Source organism: Chiloscyllium punctatum, chromosome 24 (assembly GCF_047496795.1).
Source record: "Chiloscyllium punctatum isolate Juve2018m chromosome 24, sChiPun1.3, whole genome shotgun sequence".
NCBI classification, from domain to species: domain Eukaryota; kingdom Metazoa; phylum Chordata; class Chondrichthyes; order Orectolobiformes; family Hemiscylliidae; genus Chiloscyllium; species Chiloscyllium punctatum.
In genome coordinates this window covers 44,272,297-44,296,402 of record NC_092762.1, presented here as the reverse complement: position 1 = coordinate 44,296,402, position 24,106 = coordinate 44,272,297, and the positions used below count along the sequence as shown (strand labels likewise).

Below are 24,106 nucleotides of genomic sequence, written 5' to 3'. Positions count from 1 at the left end.
GGCTCTCTGCTGGTAAGTTTTACTTAAGACAAAACAGCATTATTATTTAAAGGGGTTTATGCTGTAAATAAAGTGTAACTGTGCATATACCCGCGTTGTGCATTTTTACATTGATTGTGTGAACATTTTACTCAATTGGAATATTTAATCAACCAGTACAATCCTGATCCTATAGGTATTGGTTAATTAAAAGTTTGCTGTATTGGCCTATTCAGTGAAACAGCCAGGGGGGTGCATCTGAAAAACTTCATTCTGCATAAGTGAAAGCCTCAGACTTTGTCATTTCAAACTTAATCCAACTTTTGCCTTAAATACTTCACCTCTGATTAGTGTATTGAACAACTTGTTGCCAATTTGACCTTTCAGTCCCTGTCTATTTCTTCTTAAATTGGTTAGGTGGCATCAAACGTGCTTTATACAACATATCTCAGGAGGCATAGGCCAAAGACTTCCGTATATTTTCTAGACATTCCCGGGCCATTTTTGATTAAAAGTGAATTTTTTTTCCAAGAACAGAAGTTTGCCCCATAATTTTCCACTCCTTTTTCAGAACCTTTAGTGACTGATTTCCCCTGCTGGAGTATTCTCAAACTCTTCTTTTCCAACACTCAAAGGCATTTCCCCTCTAATAAATTGTTGTGGCAAAAATCAACATGCTTGACTCTGTTTATAGCCACATTCCATGGCAATCTAGAGGTACTTGAATCCAGAATGAAATAAGAGTGGCTGAGGCTTGATTCAAGCTAAAGCCGAGGACTGTTCCTTTGTTGAACACTATAACTGAACTGAGAAGCATTTAAGATTAGAGTCCACCTTTACCTCAGCTTCTCAAAGAATCTATTCAAATAGACAGCAACTAAAACCTACAAGGAGGGAAGGTTAATAGTACAGTCATACACCATAACCAGGTTTCAGCATGCACATAAATAGATCACAAAAGACCAACCAATGCTTGGCACTCTGAACGCTTTAAATAACCTAAAACCAATATCCACAAGATGCTGCCTGATTCAACCATTGCAGGCAAATTCACATTTCACCACAGAATAATGTTTAATACAACACATGTGCTGAAAAGAAAAGCCCTTTTAAAAAAGAAAGATTTCATAAGCGAGAAGCAAGGTCCATTCAACTCTGACAAGCTGGGACCAGAACCTGGAAAATCCAAGGACCATTATTTGTTTTATTCTTTGTGGAATGAGAGACATCACTGACAAAACCAGCAGTGCTTACTCAACCTCAACTGCCCTTGGGTAAGTATCAACAAGCAGCCATTTTGACCCACTGTAGTCCATTTCATGCAGGTACTCCAGGATTGTAATCCAGCAATAGTGAAAGCAGACCAACGGATTGCCAATTTAGGATGATATATGACTCGGTGAGGAAGAAGCAGATGGTGGCTTCCACATGTCTGCTCCACCTGCCCTTTTCAATAGCACTGCATGTTCAGAAGGTGCCGCAGATAATTATCCTGCTTTTCAATATAGTGCAGCATTGTCAACAGTAGTTGCTTTCCAGATGTGGCAATCGATAGAGATCCTGCCTATCAAAATCAGATCACAGTCACAGAAGGTTACAGCACAGAAAAAGGCCCTTTGACCCATTGATTCTACACTGGTCAAAAACAAGCACCCAACCATTTTAATCCCTTTTTCCAGCACTTGACCCTCTGCCTTGGCATTGTGAGTGCACATCGAAATACTTCTTAAATGATTGAGCCTTGAAGATTCTAAGAGAAGCTGTGAGCTCTTCTCATACCTTGTGCACCATTTCTGTTGTCAACAGCCTGGTCAAACCAGTAAACTGAGCATTTTACTCTCATGCTGTGATGCGGAGGCACCGATGTTAGATTGGGGTGGACAAAGTTAAAAATCACACAACAGGTAATAATCCAAATAAACTTATTGGTACTTCCAAATAAACCTGTTGGATCATATTTGGAAGTACCAATAAGTTTATTTGGACTATTACCTGTTGTGTGATTTTTAACTTTGTCCACCCCAATCTAACATCGGTGCCTCCGCATCACAGCATGAGAGTAAAATGCTCATTTTACTGGTTTGACCAGGCTGTTGACAACAGAAATGGTGCACAAGGTATGAGAAGAGCTCACAGCTTCTCTTAGAATCTTCAAGGCTCAATCATTTAAGAAGTATTTCGATGTGCACTCACAATGCCAAGGCAGAGGGTCAAGTGCTGGAAAAAGGGATTAAAATGGTTGGGTGCTTGTTTTTGACCAGTGTAGAATCAATGGGCCAAAGGGCCTTTTTCTGTGCTGTAACCTTCTGTGACTGTGATCTGATTTTGATAGGCAGGATCTCTATCGATTGCCACATCTGGAAAGCAACTACTGTGACAATGCTGCACTATATTGAAAAGCAGGATAATTATCTGCGGCACCTTCTGAACATGCAGTGCTATTGAAAAGGGCAGGTGGAGCAGACATGTGGAAGCCACCATCTGCTTCCTCCTCACCGAGTCATATATCATCCTAAATTGGCAATCCGTTGGTCTGCTTTCACTATTGCTGGATTACAATCCTGATTAACATTGCTCTCAAGTCGACAGATATGTTTTTTTAAAATTCATTTGTAGGACTTGGGTGTCGCTGGTGGCCAGCTTTGATAGCCCAACCCTATTTGCCTTGAGAAGGTGGTGGTGAGCTGCCATCTTGAATTGCTGCAGTCCCACTTGCTGCGAGTTGACCCACAATGCCAGTAGGGAGGGAATTTGAGGATTTTGATTCAACAATTGCAGAGGAATAGCGGTATATTTCCAAGTCAGGGTGATGAGTTGGTTGAAGGGGAATTTGCAGGTGGTGGTGTTCCCAAGTACTTGGTGCCCTTGCCCTTCTAGGTAGAAGTGGCCATGGGTTTTTGAAAGGTGCTGTCTAAGGATCTTTGGTGAATTGCTGCAGTATATCTTGTAGATTGCACACACTGTAGCAACTGAGCGCTGGTGGTGGAGGGATTGAATGTTTGTAGATGTAGTGCCAATCAAACGGGTTGCTTTGTCCTGGATGATGTCAAGTTTCAAGTGCTGTTGGACTTGCACCCATCCAGGCAAATGGGGACCATTTTATCACAGTTTTGATTTGTGCCTTGCAGATGGTAGATAGACTTTGGAGTCTCAAGAGGTGAGTTACTCGCCGCAGTATCCATAGTCTCTGACCTGCTGGTGTAGCCACTGTGTTTCTGTGGTGAGCCCACTTGAGTTTCTGGTCAATGGTAACAACGAGGATGGTGACACTGAGGGATTCTGTGATGGTAATACCATTGAAAGGTGGTGAGAGTGTCTCTTATTGGTGATGGTCATTGACTGGCATTTGCGTGGTGCGAATGTTACTTGACACTTGTCGGCCTAAGCCTGGATATTGTCCAGATCTTATTGTATTTGAGCACGGACTGCTTCAGTATCTGGTTGACTGTTGAATGGATTACAGTTAGAGAAAGACTCTTTTTAAAAAAAAAAGCTAGACTCATCCTTCCAGTGCAAATGCAAACAAAAACTTGTCACAAATTTATCTGAAGAATGCCAGTACTATTGTTGTTAAATTTTGCTCAAGTACACATGGAAGCTCTCAATTTAGAGGCAGAGCAGCTCCACAGATAAACCTAGAGAAGATTGTTGAGAATGGCAGCTCAGCCTTGACACCGCTATTGTTCCTGGCAGCATAAACCCAGTAAGTTTACAGTAACTCTAGTTGAAGTGTATGAAACCCTTCATTCATAGATTTGAGAGAGATATCCCAGAGAATACTGAACCTGTAGTATAAGCTGCATGTTTATATTGTGAATGCAAATTTGTCAATTTTTTCATTTTGAAATAGCGACCTGTTCCTGGTTGGGACAGAAATCACTCTGTACTCAGGATTTTAAACAGAGCTAGTACTGCCAGCTGGACTTACTTCCATTACTTCCTTGGACTGGAAAGAAATTTTTATAGAATTTTCTCTCCCCTCAGCAGCCTGGATTTTTCACCTCTTCTAGATCACTTGGGTTTGGGTAGGGTGGAGCTTCTACTTTGCAATGCACAATACATCACTTGCAGTAGTTCTCGTATAAAATTAGCATCTAAAACCTGGCACAAACACAAAGTGCTGGAGAAACTCAGCAGGTCTGGCAGCATCGGTAGTAAGCAAAGCAGAATTAATGTTTCAAGTTAACTTCATTCTGAAGAAGGGTTACTGGATCTCAAAACTTTGTTTTTCTCTGTACAGATACTACTAGACTTGCTGAGTTTCTTCAGCACTTAGTTTTTGCTTCAGATTTCCAGCATCCTCAGTTCTTTGTTTTATCTGAAATACTGTTCTCCCAGAGAAAGAGAGTGATTTGAACATATTGTCTCCTCCAATAAGAAAGTTCAATTTAAAACAAATCCAATAGTTAGAAATATACTGCTAGTGAAAATGTTTAGTGAATCTTTAAAAGGATACTTTGCATATGTGCCACACAGCTAGCTGACTATACCGCTAACCTGAACAAGCTAGCTTCTCACAAAGTACTGATTCACGATCAACCAAGACGACAATATATTGAACAAAAAAAGTCTTTGTATTATTAGGTCAAATGTGCACAACGTTTCAACAAAATTATTACACAGGATTTAAATATCATCTCAAACAAGTGGAAATGACATTTAAACAGTGCTCACTTTGAATATAACTGAATTCATTCCCAAAAGCAGTGAAACTGCAGAATAATCTTTCTTGTACTGAACTGGGGCAGGGTTTTCAAAAGGTCAACCTCTTCGGTTAGGTGTTTGGAAGACTTCACAGCAATACTGAGATGTATTTATTTGCTTCTAAGATTGGACTAGTTGTCCATTGACCTCAATCCAAAGGGAAATCGAAGTATTTTTCCATGCTCATGCAACGTCACCTCCCTCATTTACTATGTTTGTGCTCACAATGAAAGCCATTCTTATCCATAAATCTCAGGGCAACTCAGAACTATCTGGCCAATTGCCATGCCATTAACCTACTCACAATCATCAGTAAAGGGTAGTCACTCAATGTTAACATGTGAGACTTAACAATAACCTGTATACCATGGTCAGATTGGGTTTAGCAGAACCACTCTGCTCTTGAGCTCTTTGTCGGCTTAGTCCAAAAAAGACCAAGAGCTGAATCCCAAAGGTGAGGGTAATGCCTTTGCTATCAAGTCATCATTAGACTGACTGTGACATGAAGGAGCCATGGCAAAAATCAAGTCTATCCTTTTCCATCACTATTTTAAATCTAATAGAATTATGGTCGCTGGCCCCAAAATGCTCCCCCACTGACACCTCAGTCACCTTCCTTGCCTTATTTCCCAAGAGTGGTCAAGTTTTGCACCTTCTCTAGTAGGTACATCCACATACTGAATCAAAAGATTTTCTTGTACGGACTTAACAAATTCCTCAGCACAGCTGTCATGCTATCCCTTATTAAAAATGCCTTTTCCCCTCCTCTCTTGCCTCTCTTTCTATCCTTCCTATAGAATTTGTATCCTGGAACATTAAGCTGCCAGTCCTGTCCATCCTTGAGCCATGTTTCCATAATTGCTATGATATCCCAGTCCCATGTTCCTAACCATGCCCTGAGTTCATCTGCCTTCCCTGTTAGGCCCCTTGCATTGAAATAAATGCAGTTTAATTTATTAATCCTACCTTGTCCCTGCCTGCCCTGACTGTTTGACTCGCTTCTGTTCTCAACTGTACCAATCTCAGATTGATCTCTTTCCTCACTAACTCCCTGGGTCCCACCCCCCACCTTACTAGTTTAAATCCTCCCGAACATTTCTAGCAAATCTCCCTGCCAGTATATTAGTCCCCTTCCAATTTAGGTGCAATCCATCCTGTTTGTATAGGTCACTTCTACCCCAAAAGAGATTCCAATGATCCAAAAATGTGAATCCTTCTCCCATACACCAGCTCCTCAGCCATGCATTCATCTGCTCTATCCTCCTATTCCTGTCCTCACTAGCTCATAGCACCAGGAGTAAATCCAGGTATTACTACTCTCGAGGACCTCCTTTTTAAATTCCTGCCTAACTCTCTGTAATCTCCCTTCAGAATCTCAACCTTTTCCTTTCCTATGTCATTGGTTCCAATGTGGACAATGACCTCTTGCTGGCCCCTCTCCCCCTTGACAAACTTTTCACCCTCTCTGAGGCATCCTTGATCCTGGGACCAGGGAAGCAACACACTATTCTGATTTTTCGCTGGTGGCCACAGAAATGTCTGTCTGTACCTTGGACTGGAGAGTGCCCTGACACAATTGATCACTTGGAACCCGACGTACACCTCATCGCATTACAGCCAGGCTCAATACCAGAAACTTGGCTGTTCCTGCTACGTTCCCCTGAGAATCCATCACCCCCTACATTTTCCAAAACAGCATACTTGTTTGAAATGGGGACAGCCACAGAGGGCTGCTGCACTAGCTGCCGACCTCTCTTACCTTTCCTGGAGTTAACCCATATATGTGACTGTATCTGAGACATCCCCCCTCCTTATAACTGCTAACCATCACAACTGTTGCAAATTCCTCATTGCTTCTAACTGTCTCTCCACCCAATCCATTCGATCTGAAAAGATTCACAACCAACAGCATTTATTGCAGATATAATCCGCAGTAACCCTTAAACTCCCACTTCTGACAAGTGGTGCATATCACTCTACTAAAGACCATTTTTGCTCCTTCACAATCTGCAGACCCAGAAAATAACACCGTCTTATTCCTCTACAAAACACTGGTCCAGGTTAAATTAATAGTTGGGGCTTATATTTTAAGTTTAACAAGAGACATATCTCAAAAAACATATAATCAAGAAACTCAACTGCAGACTTTCTATAGGTCACGCTTAAAACAATTAACTCATCTGCTTCGGTGCTGTGAAACAGTTCCTCCAAGATTAATTGTGAATTTCACTGTTTGTTAATTTTCCCAGATGCACTCCAATGTCCAGCGATACATGAATTCTAACAGCAAAGGCAGTAACTGTGCAGGTTCATTGTGACGTCAGTTTCTTTCTCTCTCTCCTGCACTGACCTCACCGTGTGCTTCCCTTGTCTGTCCTTCTCCCTTTTAAAACTGCTGTTGTTTGGACGATTTTTTCCCCCAAAGTTCCAAAACAATGCAACAGCAGATAAAACAGTAATTGCTCCTGGAAGCCGAGGAAATCACCTCCAACATCTAAAATACCTCAAAAAGGAACAGCTGTTACAGCCAGAATTTTTCCTGTCCTCCATCTTGGATTACCCAAAATCCTTAGCTACCCTAGCCCAGCTTCATTGCGTAAAATTAAGTCCATCAACTCTGTTTCCTGTGGGACCTTCTACAGGCTGTGCGAGTCTCTCTGGGGCGGGGGGGGGGGGGGGGGGGATATTTTAAGGATTCCGATCATTCCAAATCCGCTATTATTATTGCCTATTATTTTTACAGTTCTCTGAGACCTGTCTACATTTCTGTTCTCCTGTCTCTCCCTTACAGTTTAGGGGTCTGTGGTATACTTCCAGCAATGAGATTGCACCTCTCTTTGTTTTGATTTCTTCACGTGTGGCCTCATTTTTGAAATCCTCTAAGATAACATCCCTCCTTGTTACACCTTGATCAAGATTGCAACACCACCACTTTTATATATACCTCCCTGTCTCAACTGAAAAGTCAATGCCCTGGAATACTGAGCTGCCAATCCTGCCCCTCCCTCAACCATGTCTCCCTATAGCAATGAGATCATATCTCTATACATTAATCAGCACCTTCAACTCATCTGCCCTTGTTTGCAGTAAAATAAAGGCCTTCCAGCCTTGAGGCAGAAAACTGCAATCCTTGTAGCTTGACTGCATGCAGTAGATTAGGATGAATAGATTAGATTATTTTCATTAGGAAGATGGAGATGAAGCGGAGACCTGACTAAGGTCTACAAAATCATGAGAGGTACAGAAAGGGTGGACAGCAAGAAGCTTTTTCCCCAGAGTGGGGGACTCAATTACTATGGGTCACAAGTTCAAGGTGAGAAGAGAAAAGAGATATGCGTGGAAAGTTCTTCATGCAGAGGGTGCTGGGTGCCTGAAACGCATTGTCAGCAGAGTTTGTAGAGGCATGCACAACAGCATCATTTACGATGTATTTAGACAGATACATGAATGGGCAGGGAGCAGAGGGAAAAGGTTCCTTACAAAAGAGGTAACAGGTTTAGATAGAGGATCTGGATCAGCGCAGGCTTGGAGGGTTGAAGAGCCTGTTCCTGTGCTGCAATTTTGTTTGTTTGTTGTTGAATATCTAATTACTTACAGATATGGATTAAATAATTGATTCGGGGGACAAACAGGTTGAAGATGTCAGGGCACAGTTGATTGAAGCTGTCAAGAATATAACCTCAGGTTTTATTGTGCTGTTGCTGCTATGTGACTGAAGAGCTTTTGGATATCTTCCCATTAGGAATCCACATCCTGCCTTTACTGCCTGACTGGTGGGTTGAATGTGAAACAGACAATTCGATCACCAGTGTCTTCCCTACAAACCAGACAAATCCCAGATGTATTGAGAAGACACCAGGTCATACGTGAACGCTTATTGAAAGAGGCTGAAACAAGACAACTCACCTACTGTCTCACATTGTTTTCAATAAAAGGTTCAATCGCTGGCTCATAACATTCAGGATGAGCGAAGTAATATTCTAACCTACATCTACTAGACTGTGACAAAGCAACAGTATACCTTGCCTGTGAGAATTAACTTATAAATTCTTGAACCAATGTTCATACCAGAAGCATGGCTTGGTTAAACTCGAAATTGCTTGTGGGTTAAATAGCAATACAAGAGACAAACAACTTATTGGTCAAATACCCTTAACAGCTACCAACTGGGCTCTGTACCATCACATTGTTATTTTTAAAGTAAGACAAGAACTCCAGAGGCTTAAACACAAGATGCTGCACTATGAGAGCAGCTGCCTTTAGGACAAGGCCTAAATTGAAGTTTCTCTCCCTGGCCGGACAGAAAAGGTCCAATTACCTTATTTTGAAGAGGGGTTGGGGGGGGGGGGGGGGCGCTGCGGTTTATCACTCAGGTGTTCTTGAAGATATTCAGCACTAAACCAATATTCCTAAATAGATGACCAGATTGTTAGTTGTGAAATTGTGCTGCGTACAAATTGGCTGTTACATTTCTTCATTCGTTTAAGGAATGGGTTATGTCGATTTTGTTAGATTATCTATCTAATATCCCTGTACATTTGAATTCAGGATCTCAACGTTAGACTAAGTACCAAACAGAGATTCAAATTTTAGGGTTAACTGGTTATCAAATATTACAGATAAAGTTTATCCTTGTGCTTTCGAAATAAATTCTCATGTTCATTTTAAGGTTATCCATTCTCCCTGCAATTCAATCATTGTAAAAGACAAACCTTCAAAATATTTTTAGTAGTGCATTCATGGAACTAATCTCTGTCCAGGTCTGCAGGTCAGATGGTATCAGCAGCACTGATACGTTTCTTCGGTATGTATATAAAGCATATAGCAGAGACATTCAAGGTTTATGAATTAAAATAAGAGTTAACCTGTCAGTAGGAATAAACAACAGCTCAAACATTTTACCTGGGAAAACCTGACCGTACATGAAGTCCATCGACATTCTGACTGACCACATACTTCACCAAACCGGCTCTCTGAAGTGCCACCAGTGCCATATGGGTCTTGGAAGGCCTGGCTTCTTCGAAAGTAGTGTCAAACTTGGGTTCAAGGCCTTGTTCCTCCATCGTCCACACACCCCGTGGTCCCCTGTCAACATCACCATTTAACATTTTACAAATTGGGCTGGCAAGCTTTTGTTCTGAGAATGCTTGCAGATATCTAGCTGTGGCTTTCATATTTGGGCAGTACAAGACTGCACCATGATACGTCCTCAAATGGAAGTGCCATTACATTGGAGAAGTTGATTCACCTTTCTGCTTTACGTCAGCTTATCCAAGGAATTTTATGTAAAATTGCCAGATGACTCTTCCTCACAGAGCAAATGCAGCATTGATTCTACCTTGAAGAAGGTAAGACACAATAGACAACGTGGTGTGCTAACCAGGTGGCAGTGATCCCTACCAGTAGACATTTTTAATCAATAGTTTAAGGAAAATGTTTAATACTGCAGAAAAATTCCCAAGATTAGTAAGAATGGGCATGTAATTGTTGAATTAATTTAAACATAGCTAAGTTTTAAGTGATGCATTTTGGCAGGAATGAGGTGGAGACCTCACACTTGCTGCAGTTCTCTGAATAATTGCCAAGGATTTGCTTTCGTGCAGAGATCACAAGAGAAACAAAAAGCTGAAATTGTTTAGCTTGCATTGAACCTTTGTTAGACCATCCCCTTGAGTATTATGAACAGCAGAAGCTTCACATCATACTAGAAAATATAGAAGCATTTCAGAAAGTGTAAAAAAACGTTCAATTGATGATATGAGAACCGAGGAGACGTGAGTAATATGAAACACTGGACAGCCTGGGCTCTGAACTAGATGGCTGAATGGGGACCTAACAGAGCTTTTTAAAATTGTGAAGGGTTTGATTATGTATATTTCACCATGTAGGAGAGACACAAACAATGAAAAATAAATGATGATTTGTGGTAGCACAGTGGCTCAGTTGTTAGCACTGCTGCCTCACGGCACCAGGACTTGGGTTTGATTCCCACCTCAGACGACTGTCTGTGTGGAGTTTGCACATTCTCTCCATGTCTGCGTGGGATTCCTCCAGGTGCTCCGGTTTCCTCCCACAATCCAATGATGTGTAGGTCAGGTGAACTGGCCATGCTAAATTGCCCATAGTGTTAGGTGCATTAGTGAGGGGTAAATATAGGGCAGGGGAATGGGTCTGGGTGGGTTACTCTTCGGAGGTCGGTGTGGACTTGTTGGGCCAAAATGGCCAGTTTCCACAGTGTAGGGAACTTAATCTAATCTAATGTGATCTATAACAGCCACCAATAATTCTAGTTGGGAACTCAGTACTTCTTCACCTGAAGAGTGACAAGAATATGAAGCTTGCTAAGATTAAATGAGAGAGATGAACAGTATGAACATATTTAAAACAAAATGAGATAAATACAGGAAAAAAAATTTGGAAAAAATTATATTGTAGGTTACTGAATGTTGAATCCTTCCATTCAGATGTCCGCCCCTACCACATCCAATTGGCTATAATCAAAGTCACAAATAACACCCTACTTACCTTCGACAAAGGTAAACTATCATTCCATTCCAGATCTATAATCTTTTGTGTAGGAGTGAACTCATGCTGCCCTAACTAATAATAGCCAGAGAATCACCTGCAATAACTTATCTTCCTTTTCCAATGCTTGGTGTATGCCTGACGGTTTTACTATGTTAAAGGTACTATACAAATACAAGTTATTGATGATGTTGAGTTGGATGAAGTATATTGTGAAGTAGTGTCAAGCTGGTGTGGCACATAAACATTAGCACAGACCAGATGGACTCAATTACCTGATTTTGCGCTCTAATTTCAATGCAAAAGGCACAGGCACTAAGGATATGGGTGCTTTTTCAGTTAAACACAGATTCTTTGCAAATCACAACTTCGCAATTCCAATTTGAAACAGTCAGCTGCATACACCATTTACATTTTCATTGAATCTTTAAAAGGTGGACAAAGGGTTTCAGGATCTTTACAAAACTAGAAGTCAAAATTAAACAGAATATTGAAAGAGTTGATGACAAACTTGGTCAGAGGACAGGTCTAAAAGGGAATTCAGTAGTAGGCTTCTGATATAGACTTCTAGAGTTTGCAGTCTAGAGACTGAGAGATTGAGAGGGAAATTGCAGAAGACGCCAGAGATAAGGAAGAGTTATGAAGGGTAAGGAAGGAAGTGAAGCACAAGAATGAAAATTTTAATTTGCTGGTGGTCTGGGAAACCGATAGCAAATGCAGGTCAGTGAGCACAGAAATAATAAATAAATGAATTTGGTACAAAGTGGATAGAGTCAATAGAATTGTGGAGGATGCAAGATTAATCAAGAGATTAGAAAAGGACACGTGAAGATGCATTGAGATGAGCCGAGACAAGAGTGGGCGCAGATGAGATTATAGAACTGAAATCTATTGTCTCTTTAGTTACGGTTGGCTTTGGTCTTCCTCACATTCAACTGGAAGAAAAAACAACTCATTGGAGTCTGGATGTGAGAAAAATGGCTGGACAAAGGCAGTGGAGGAATCGAGGGAGGTGGTGCTGGATGATATCAGCAAGTTTGTGCAAGCTGATCCTATACTTTTAGATTACGTCACTAAGGGGAATATACAGCTGAGTAAAAAGATAGGGACCAGGTTGGATTCTAAGTAATGATGTAATGGTGAGAGAGAAGGCATTGCTGGCCATGAAAGGAACAACATGGAAAATAAAAACAATCAGCTTGGAACAGTGTCATGCAGCATTTCTATCATGATCCTACATGACTTCATTTGGAGAATGAATGCTGCTTTGTCTGGAAACGAGATACTGGACACAAGAAAGGTCTAAAAGAAGCATAATACCATCAATAGGTCAAATTGATTAAAGATCTGCTTGGCATGGTATAATTTTAGAACCTCTGAGTTGGAATGATACAAACTAAGTCTTAAGAGAATTCTTCACAATCATTAAAACATTGTTTAGTTTCCAGTTTATTTGAACATGAGTTTGGGAAATATTCCAAGGTGTACAGATCTACTGTCATGTTGATGCTTGCACCTTGCAGCCAAGGACACTACCAAGAGATACTTGTTGCTGACTGGCTGCAAATGGATGGGAGGCAAACAAACAAAAGATTCCCTTGCTCTGCTTGAACAGCACCATGACAAGGCAATTGGAGAGAATTCATGCTGCCACACAGTTTCCTTGACACCCTGAAAACCAGCAACTCATTTCAAACATGGAAACGTCATCGGACGGAGGCTCTTGTGGCATTATGGTAGCATCCCTATCCATGAGCAAGCAGGGCTCAAGTCCCACCTGTTACAGAGATAACAATATCACTGAACAGGTTAATTAGAAAATAGGTATCCATTCCAGATTCTACTAGAAAGAGGAACCTGAATAATATAGTGCCAATGACCTAATAAACCCTGTTGATCCCACAAACCCCAAACTGTACTTCAATTATCAGTGATCTAACGATTTGCTACCACAATCAATACCCTGGAGTGAATATTGACCATTCAAACAATTTGTTTTGGGGGGTAGGGGGGTGTGGGGGGGGTGGAATCACACGGTGAGGGTATTTTTTAATTAAAAATTGCATTTATGCATATACTGTCCCAAAATTTTCCACAAAGCTATACACAGATAAAAACTGACACTAACATCAGGAGTGCCAACGAAAAATCATGGTGAAAGAGGTTGCATCTTGTGAAAACAGGGAGGCAGAGATTTGGATTCTGTATTTCAGAGAATGATGCCTACACAGCAGATAACATGGTTGTCAATGGTAGAGACAATGGGGTGGGGGGAGGGAATTCACTACAGTTCAGCAAGAGGAGGAGGAGGAGGAGGAGGAGGAGGAGGCGGAGCAGGAGGAGAAGGCGGAGTATGAGGCAGAGAAGGATGAGGATGAGGTGTAGTAGTAGAAGATGCTGAAGATATAGATATTGGGTCAGTGAAGATTGGAAGAAGTTTCATTATGAATACACAGTATTTACAATGCAGAAATACAATATTTGACCCAACAGGTCAGTGCATCTGTTTATGCTCCACATCAGCCTTTTCCCTTCTTATTTCATCCATTAATACTTTCTTTTATTTACTACTCCCTTATTTATTTATCTATCTTCCCCTTAAATATATTTATGCCATTCACCTCAACTACCAGAAGAATTGAATTCCATATTCCAACCATTCTCCAAGGAAAGAAGTGACTGTTTCATTCATGTCCTCTAGTTTTTAACCAATGGAAAAGTGAAACATTTAATTTTAATTAAAAATTAAACATAATTCTGTATCTGACCTAAGTGTAGAGGCTTTAATATTAAAAAAATCAATGCCTCAGAAATACTGTGTGTGTTAACAAAGTAGGGCAATTTTGAGCAAGCAATTCAGATACATCAGCAAATTGCATAAGTGGCACAGCTCTGTTTTGGACAAAAACAACTGTGGAGCCAAGACAGCGTACCTGAAGTCAGGAATTCCCGAAGAAGTGCTGATGCCAGCCCCAGTATGCACCACCACATATGAGGCATTTCGTACAAGATCAGCCAGTTCCAGCACCTTTCTCTCCAGCTCATCAGGAGGATCAAAATTCTGTAATAAACAACCAAGTGAGGTTTGGTTTCAATCCAAAATGCAACTGGGATGTCTATGACCAGGTTTTGTGCTTTTTTCTGTACCAGTTTGCTGTGAAGCTGAAACTAAATTGAAATATCAGCTTTGATAATTTGGTAACATTCTCACCAGAGCCTGATTGATTTTCCAAGCAAGAACTACCAGACTCAACTGCATAATCTTTAACACTCACAGCAGTGAACAGAGAATGCTGTTTTTCTAGTAAGACACTAGACACCCTCCTGCTTAAGGTGTACAATTTGAGATAACTGGAAGAGGTTGACCAGAGACCTAGTTCATGGACCTCCATTAAACTCTGCCACCAAAAACAGATCATTTAGTCATTCATTCTCGTCATTTACAGTCATAGAGTCATACAGATGTATAGCATGGAAACAGACCCTTCGGTCCAACCTGTCCATGCTGACCAGATATCCCAACCCAATCTAGTCCCACCTGCCAGCACCGGGCCCACATCCCTCCAAACCCTTCCTATTCACATATCCATCCAAATGCCTCTTAAATGTTACAATTGTACCAGCCTCCACCACTTCCTCTGGCAGCTATTCCATACACGTACCACCCTCTATTTGGAAAAGTTGCCCCGTAGTTCTCTTTTATATCTTTCCCCTCTCACCCTAAACCTATGCCCTCTAGTTCTGGACTCTCCGACCCCAGAGGAAAGACTTTGCCTATTTACCCTATCCATGCCCCTCATAATTTTGTAAATCTCTATAAGGTCACCCCTCAGCCTCCGATGCTCCAGGGAAAACAGCCCCAGCCTGTCAGCCTCTCCCTATAGCTCAAATCCTCCAACCTTGGCAACATCCTTGTAAATCTTTTCTGAACCCTTTCAAGTTTCACGACATCTTTCTGATCGGAAGGAGACCAGAACTGCATGCAATATTCCAACAATGGCCTAACTAATGCCCTGTTCAGCCACAACATGACCTCCCAACTCCTGTACTCAATACTCTGACCAATAAAGAAAAGCATACCAAACGCCTTCCTCACTATCCTATCTGCCTGAGACTCCACTTTCAAGGAGCTATGAACCTGCACTCCAAGGTCTCTTTGTTCAGCAACACTCCATAGGACCTGACCATTAAGTGTATAAGTCCTGCTAAGATTTGCTTTCCCAAAATGCAGCACCTCGCATTTATCTGAATTAAACTCCATCTGCCACTTCTCAGCCCATTGGCCCATCTGGTCAAGATCCTGTTATAATCTAAGGTAACTTTCTTCGCTGTCCACTACACCTCCAATTTTGGTGTCATCTGCAAACTTAACTGTACCTCTCATGCTCACATCCAAATCATTCATGTAAATGACAAAATGTAGAGGATCCAGCACCGATCCTTGTGACACTCCACTGGTCACAGGCCTCCAGTCTGAAAAACAACCCTCCACCACCACCCTCCGTCTTCTACCTTTGAACCTGTTCTGTATCTAAATGGCTAGTTTCTCCTGTATTCTGGGAGATCTAATCTTGTTAATCAATCTCTCATGGGGAACCTTTTCAAATGCCTTACTGAAATCCATATAGATCACATCTACTGCTCTGCCCTCATCAATCCTCACTGTTACTTCTTCAAAAAACTCAATCAAGTTTGTGAGACATGATTTCCCACGCACAAAGCCATGTTGAGTATCCCGAATCAGTCCTTGCCTTTCCAAATACATGTACATCCTGTCCCTCAGAATTCCCTCCAACAACTCGCCCATCACCAACATCAGGCTCACTGGTCTATAGTTCCCTGGCTTGTCCTTACCGCCCTTCTTAAACAATGGCACCAAGTTTGCCAACCTCCAGTCTTCCAGCACCTCACCTGTGACTATCGATGATACAACTATCTCAGCAAGAGGCCCAGGAATCACTTCCCTAGCTTCCCACAGAGTCCTCGGGTACACCTGATCAGGTCCTGGGGATTTATCCACTTTTATGCGTTTCAAGACATCCAGCACTTCCTCCTCTGTAATCTGGACATTTTGCAAGGTGTCACCATCTATTTCCCTACAGTCTATATCTTCCATATCCTTCTCCACAGTAAATACTGATGCAAAATACTCATTTAGTATCTCCCCCATTTTCTACGGCTCCACACAAAGGCCGCCTTGCTGATCTTTGAGGGGCCCTATTCTCTCCCTAGTTACCCTTTTGTCCTTAATGTATTTGTAAAAACCCTTTGGATTTTCCTTAATTCTATTTGCCAAAGCTATCTCATGTCCCCTTTTTGCCTTCTTGATTTCCTTCTTAAGTATACTCCTACTTCCTTTATACTCTTCTAAGGATTCACTCGATCTATCCTGTCTATACCTTACATATGCTTCCTCCTTTTTCTTAACCAAACCCTCAATTTCTTTAGTCATCCAGCATTCCCTATACCTACCAGTCTTTCCTTTCACCCTGACAGGAATATACTTTTTCTAGATTCTTGTTATCTCATTTCTGATGGCTTCCCATTTTCTAGTCATCCCTTTATCTGCAAACATCTGCCCCCAATCAGCTTTCAAAAGTTCTTGCCTAATACCGTCAAAATTGGCCTTTCTCCAATTTAGAAATTCAACTTTAGATCTGGTCTATCCTTTTCCATCACTATTTTAAATCTAATAGAATTATGGTCACTGGCCCCAAAGTGCTCCGCCACTGACACCTCAGTCACCTGCCCTGCCTTAATTCCCAAGAGTAGGTCAAGTTTTGCACCTTCTCTAGTAGATCCATCCACATACTGAATCAGAAAATTGTCTTGTATGCACTTAAATTCCTCTCCATCTAAACCTTTAACACTATGGCAATCCCAGTCTATGTTTGGAAAGTTAAAATCCCCTACCATAACCACCCTATTATTCTTACACATAGCTGAGATCTCCTTACAAATTTGTTTCTCAATTTCCCTCTGACTATTAGGACTTGTGTGAGTTTACTGCAGACACACTGTTTGTTACGTCTGTCCTTATTCTAATGACGATATTTCAGAAGTAATGCAAACATTTTAGACATCCTGCTCCTGTACAAGACTGCATTTAACCCAAATGTCCATTCACACCATAGGATGAAACCAAATTAATTACTAGGAAGATGGGAATTGCTTTCTCTCCCATTATCTGCAAACAGTCTGCACAAAATTAGTTTTGTCTACAAATTAATTCGCTGAATGTCAGTTAAGAATTTCCATTCTAACAGAAAGGAATTTCCAAACTCAATAAATGCTCATTCATCTTTCAGTTTCTACGTGTGTTAACTTAGAGTATGTTGCTTGTATTGAATATGGTCGCTTTGGAAGCTTTGAGCAAAAAGGAAACATTGTAATTAAACAGTGGTTTTTACAATAGTCCAGAGTTACAACAAAATAGTTCCAACGTTTAATCACTTTTACAGCGTAGATAACTTCAGCCGTCAATTTGCAGACAATATACATAACAAGGTAAAACAACCAGAATATCTATTTTACATTGTTGCTTCAGTGATAAATATTGGCTGGAACATTGAAAATTCTTTTTGTTCTTCCTCAAAAAATGCCCAGAAAAATGATCAAGCCTAACTACATTGATTCAGTTGCAGACATGACTGAGCAATGATATATTCAAGGAAGTGGGACCAGTTTGAGGGATGTGTTCGCACCCATGCTTTTTCTAATTTGTATAAATTACTTAGAGATGGATGTTGAGAGCTAAATCTCTAAATTTGCAGATGAAGCTAAGCTAGGGAGAATCGTGAATTGTAAGGATGATGCCAAGTGACTTCAGAGGGACATTGACAAGTTGGCCAAATGAGCAGACACCTGGCAGATGAATTTCAATGCAGAGAAATGTGAGGTAATTCATTTTGATGACAGAAACATGGACAGACAATATAGGCTCAATAGAACAACTTTGAGGGGAGTAAAGGAGCAGAGGGACTTTGGGGTTCAAGTGCATAATTCTCTAAAGGTTAACAGGCATGTTGAAACAGTTGTTAAGGTGGCTTATAGGATCATTGGGTTCAGGCATAGAGTTTAAAAGCAAGGAAGTGATGCTACACCTCTACATGGCAGACATATTGAAGTATTGCATTTTGTTCAGTGTACCTAGAGTCATGGAGATGTGCAGCATGGAAATAGACCCTTCAGTCCAACCCGTCCATGCCGACCAAATATCCCAACCCAATCTAGTCCCACATGCCAGCACCCGGCCCATATCCCTCCAAACCCTTCCTATTTCATATACGCAGCCAAATGCCTCTTAAATGTTGCAATTGTACCAGCCTTCACCACTTCCTCAGGCAGCTCATTTCATACACATACCACCCTTTGCATGAAAATGTTGCCTCTTAGATCTCTTTTATATCTTTCCCCTCTCACCCTAAACCTATGCCCTCTAGTTCTGGACTCCCCGACCCCAGGGAAAAGACTTTGCCTATTCACCCTATCCATGCCCCTCATAATTTTGTAAACCTCTATAAGGTCACCCCTCAGCCTCCAGGGAAAATAGCCCCAGCCTGTTCAGCCTCTCCCCATAGCTCAAATCCTCCAACCCTGGTAATATCCTTCAAATCTTTTCTGAACCCTTTCAAATTTCACAACATCTGTCCGATAGGAAGGAGACCATAATTGCACGCGATATTCCAACAGTGGCCTAATCAATGTCCTGTACAACCGCAACATGACGTCCAACTCCTGTACTCAATACTCTACTTATTTGAGTAAAGTTGTTAAAAGCCCTGGAGAAGATATAATGGAGAATAAGATGAGGAATGAGACATTTTAGATAAAGAAAAGGTTAAAGAAATTAGGCTAATTTGCCTAGGTGCAGAGAAAATTAAGAGGTGATCTTATTGAGGTATTCAAAATTATAGAAAATTTTGACAGATATTGCATTTCTACTAGTTGGTATGTCAGCGACTAAGGGTCAATTTCAAGACTGTCAGCAACAGAGCTAGGAGTGAGGTAAAGAAACCTTTTTACTCAATTATTAGGATTTTGAATGGGTTGCTTGAGAGAGGGGTATAGGCGGATCTCATAGGTGGTTTTAAAAGGTAGCTAGATATACATTTGAATGATGAATTTAGACGGTTCAAAAAAGGGCTGGAGAACAGGACTAGCTGGGTAGCTCTTTCGGGAGCTGATACAGGCATGATGGATCCAATGTCATCCTCTGTACTATAAAATTCCAAGATTCTATGACCTGTGGGATCACAGAGTTGGGTGTTTGGGCTAGAAAGAACTATTTGGTGCTGGCACTTGCTTAGTTGTGGGTTGAAAGTTATAAGAGTATTAGATTGAGGCTAATTATTCACAAGATATTTTAATGGTTTCTTTTGATAGTTTTTACTTATACTTTAACCTGCCAAGTAAGGACATTGAGCAAGACGTTAGGACAGCTCAGCAACAACACTCGAGTCAAAGATGACAAATGCACACAAATTCAACCAGGTTTTCAGTGTCAGACCTCAGAACAATAGACAATAGACAACTGGTGCAGGAGTAAGCCATTCTACCCTTCGAGCCTGCACCACCATTCAATATGATCATGACTAATCATCCTTCATCAGTATCCTGTTCCTGCCTTATCTCCATAACCCTTGATTCCACTATCCTTGAGAGCTCTATCCAACTCTTTCTTAAATGAATCCAGAAACTGGGCCTCCACTGCCCTCTGGGGCAGAGCATTCCACACAGCCACCACTCTGGGTGAAGAAGTTTCTCCTCATCTCTGTCCTAAATGGTCTATCCTGTATTTTTAAGCTGTGCCCTCTAGTTTGGCACTCACCCATCAGCGGAAACATGTTTCCTGCCTCCAGAGTGTCCAATCCTTTAATAATCTTTTATGTCTCAATCAGATCCCCTCTCAGTCTTCTAAACTCAAGGGTATATAAGCCCAATCACTCCAGTCTTTCAGCATTGATGAGACACTGGCTTGACCAGTTACATTTGGGACAATTAACACTGAAAATACTTTTCACAACAATACCTGAAGACTAGTTGAGCAGGTAATTGTTGACACTTTTATCTATTTTTGACCAGAGGTAATAAGGCACACGCATCTCTATGAATTTTGCAATGGAATGTTAAGGTCAACACAGTAATTACATAGACATTACTTATAAAATATTGACATCCTCTGTGACAGCGACCTTGGACAGTTGTTGCTCCTTGAACTTTCTCAATCTTTGACATCAATCAACCTACAAAATTACAATGACTTCAAGAACCTCTCATCAACTAGGATGCTTGAAAGGGCTGACTGCCCTCCTTGGTAAAAACAATGACTGCAGATGCTGAAAACCAAATACTGGATTAGTGGTGCTGGAAGAGCACAGCAGTTCAGGCAGCATCCAACGAGCAGCGAAATCAATGTTTCGGGCAAAAGCCCTTCATCAGGATTACAGAGTTAGAGTTTTCCTCTGCCTATTCAAAGTCACACAGTATGGAAACAGAACCTTTGGCTCAACTCATCCATGCCCACCAGATTTCCCAAACTAAACTAGCCCCATTTGCCCAAGTTTGGGCCATACCCCTCTAAATCTTTCCTATTCGTGTAGCTGTCCAAATGTCTTTTTAATGCTGTAACTGTATCTGCATCTACCACTTCAAATGGCAAATCAATCCACATACAAATCACCATTTGTGAAAAAGGTGCCCCTCAGAGTCCTTTTAAACTTTCTACCCTCACCTTAAAATTAAGGTTTTGACTTCCATAACCTAGGGAAAAGACCTTTGCTGTTCACCCTATCACCTTATTTATGTGCCTCGTGATTGTAGAAACTTCTAATGCCATCCCTTTTAAATAGTTGTTTCACCTACATGCTCGCTTTTAGTGACCAGGAGAAAGTGAGGACTGCAGATGCTGGAGGTCAGTGTTGAAAAGTGTGGCCCTGGAAAAACACAGCAGACCAGGAAGCATCCAAGGAGCAGGAGGGTTGAAGTCCTTCATCAGGAATGGGGAGGTAGGCAGTGGGAGATAAATAGGGATCTCACAGGGATCATTTTATGAGAGAGAAGGAAACCAACAATCAACTCCTATTCCTGGATGTCATGGCACAAAGAACACAGAACGGTGAGTGCACCACAAAGGTGTACAGGAAAGTCTCCTGTCCCTCCCTGCCCCCTCTCTTCCCCCCCCCCCCCAGCAAGGTCCCAGTCCGGAGGTGGCAGCCGAGGCCTCCTGCGCCTACCCGGGCCAAGACCAGGTCCAGGATCCTCCCCCCCCCATTGCCGCTCGCCCTCAGCGGCCCAGCCTCTCACCTCCGGAAGGCCACACTTGCCCTTGTGCTCGTACTCGGACAGTCCAGCCGCGTAGTTGACGGACATGGCGGCGGCGGCAGCGGCACCAACAGACCACAACAAACGGGGCCTGGGCCGCGGCCGCGTGACGTCACCGGGCCGTGCAGGGAGGACCTCCCGGACTCCAGAGGGCGCTGCAACACGGGGCGAGGAGGGGCTGGAGAGGGAGAGAGAGAGACTGTTGTTAGGGCTGGGGCTGGGGCTGAGGGAGAATGAAGATGGGCAGGGCTTCGAGCTGAGGAAAGGGGCAGAAAGATAGAACGCAAGAAGCCATCAATCTCTGAACTATTCGATATAGCCCCACACCTCTGTCCTTTCCCCATTGTCCTTCTCCACTGAATTGAAGTTCCTCATTCCTGGTGCCATTCTCAATAAATCTTTTCTGCAATTGCTCCTGGGGTTGGCACCTGTCATAAGGCAACGGTGACTAGAATTCACAACATGAATGCTCAAAATGCACAGGACTGTGGACAAATCGGTCTCTGCAAGTAGAAGTTGCTGGGAGAAGGGGTATGGGACAAAAAAAACCTGCAGATGCTGGAATCCAAGGTAGACAGGTTGGAGGCTGGAAGAACACAGCAAGCCAAGCAGTGTCAGGAGGTGGAGAAGTCAAGTTTTCAGATGTAACCCCTCTTCAGGACTGGGTGTGGGGGGGAGTTGCTGCTAAAGGGGGTGGGGGGCATGGTGGTGAGGTTTGGATAGATGAACAAAGGGCACTACCTGGTTGGTTGATGGGAGGAATGAATCCGGTTGGTGGCTGGAAGGAAGGGTCGATGAGAAGAATGTAAGGGTAGGGGCTGGGAAGGGAATCGGGCAATGGGAAGGGAGGTATCAGAAATTGGAAAATTCAACGTTGAGCTCTCTGAGCTGTAGTCTGCCCAGGCGGAAGATGAGGTATTATTCCTCCAATTTGCAGTTTGATTAGTTGTGGCAACGGCAGAGGCCAAGGATGATCATGTTGGAAAGGGAGCGGGAAGGGAAATTAAAATGGGCCGTGACTAGGAGGTCAGGTAGACCCCTGTAAGCCTGGGTGAGATGCTCAGTGAAACGTTCCCTTAGTTTATGTTTGGTCTCCCTGATGTAGAGAAAACCACGCTGGGAGCACTGAATACAGTGAACTAGGTTGGAGGAGAGGCAAGTGAACCTCTGTCGCACCTGGAAGGATTGTTTGGGGCCCTGGATGGAGGTGAGAGGGGTGGTGTGCTGGCAGGTTTTGCATCTGTTCTGCTTGCAGGGGAAAGTATCTGGGAGGTTTGGGGGGAGAGTGGCGCGAACCAAAGATTGGTGAAGAGAACGGTGCTTGCAGAAGACTGAGAGGGGTGGGGAGAGGAAGATGCTCTTTGTGGTGGTCTACTGGGAGTTGGCAGAAGTGTTTAAGTGGCATTGAATGTGGAGACTGGTCGGGTGGTAGGTGAGGACAAAGGGGACTCTGTCTTTATTGCTTTTGGAGGGGAGATTAGAGCCATGGAATGGGGAATGGAGGTGGTGCTGTGGAGGGCTGTCTGGATGATGGTTTGGGGCTGGGGGAGATGTTCAAAGTACATGGGCTGCTTAGACGTGCACAGACTTGCAATCTATCATTCTAGTCATTGATACTTAGCACCAATGGCAAGGTAACAGGGGAGCAAGGGACCTTGACCTCATTCTAGGTAACCCTTCCTCACAAGGAGACAGTGTGGTGTTATGGACCCCGCCAACCCACCCCCAGAAGTCTTCCCACAGGATACTCCAGAGATGGCTGGGCCTTTCATCTCTACCCTGTTTACCACCCTCAAACTGAGGAGAATGAACATGCCACAGGGCAAGAAACACTCAGCATGTCTGGACTGTCTAGACACACATTTCCTGGGGGTCACCTGACCAAACCTCCAAGACCAATGGACTCCACTGAAGGCCAGGCTTCTTTCGCCCCAGCTCCAGAATGCACTGCGACATAGTGGGAGGGGGGAAAAAGAAAGAGTCTTTTGGGGGCGCATAGATCACATGAAAATAAGTTTTAGTATTTATAAATATATGTTCATTTCTCAGCATCAGCTGTGTGAATGAGTCAGTCTGTAGTTAGAATTGCAATCATGTCGCTAGTGATTCTTAAGAGGATCGGTGTCTCTCACGTAGTATCAATGTAGTTATCTACTCTTACTCAACCAAGACTCACTATTTTTGACTATGTAATACTTAGTACTGCCAAACATTTTCTGTGGTTAATCCCATACCACTTAATAGTTGTAAGCCCTGTAGACTCGTATTATAAAAAGGTTTGGTGGCAGAAATGTACCCAAGGAAGAAAATTAACAACCAGATGCCAACTGCTGGCATTTCTTACAACAAATAATTTTTGAAGACATTGATGAATTCTTCTAATTCTGCTTCTGTCTGAGTCAGATGCTCAATGTCAACTCAAACACAGAAGGTAATGTTATTCAGAGGACTACATCACCAAGAAAGTGAGCTTGTATGAATTTAAAAAAGTAGCCCCTGAAAACTAGGTATAGCCTCCAAAATCAAAAAAGCCCCCTTCGAGGGCATGGGGGATCTTTTGTGCCCTGCATAATAC

General features: G+C 42.4%; 1 protein-coding gene across 1 annotated transcript in view; it reads right to left on the bottom strand.

Annotated features, from left to right (window-relative positions):
* sirt6 (sirtuin 6) overlaps positions 1 to 21,652 on the bottom strand; it is a 52,967-nt gene extending 31,315 nt beyond the window's left edge. The window contains exons 1-3 of the mRNA XM_072593768.1: positions 21,514 to 21,652; positions 14,142 to 14,269; positions 9,586 to 9,768 (exon numbers count right to left, since the gene is read on the bottom strand). Of these exons, the coding sequence (XP_072449869.1) occupies positions 9,586 to 9,768; positions 14,142 to 14,269; positions 21,514 to 21,579 (377 nt within the window). The 5' untranslated portion in view covers positions 21,580 to 21,652. The remainder of the gene's footprint in view (positions 1 to 9,585; positions 9,769 to 14,141; positions 14,270 to 21,513) is intronic.
* Between the last annotated feature and the right edge of the window lie 2,454 nt (positions 21,653 to 24,106).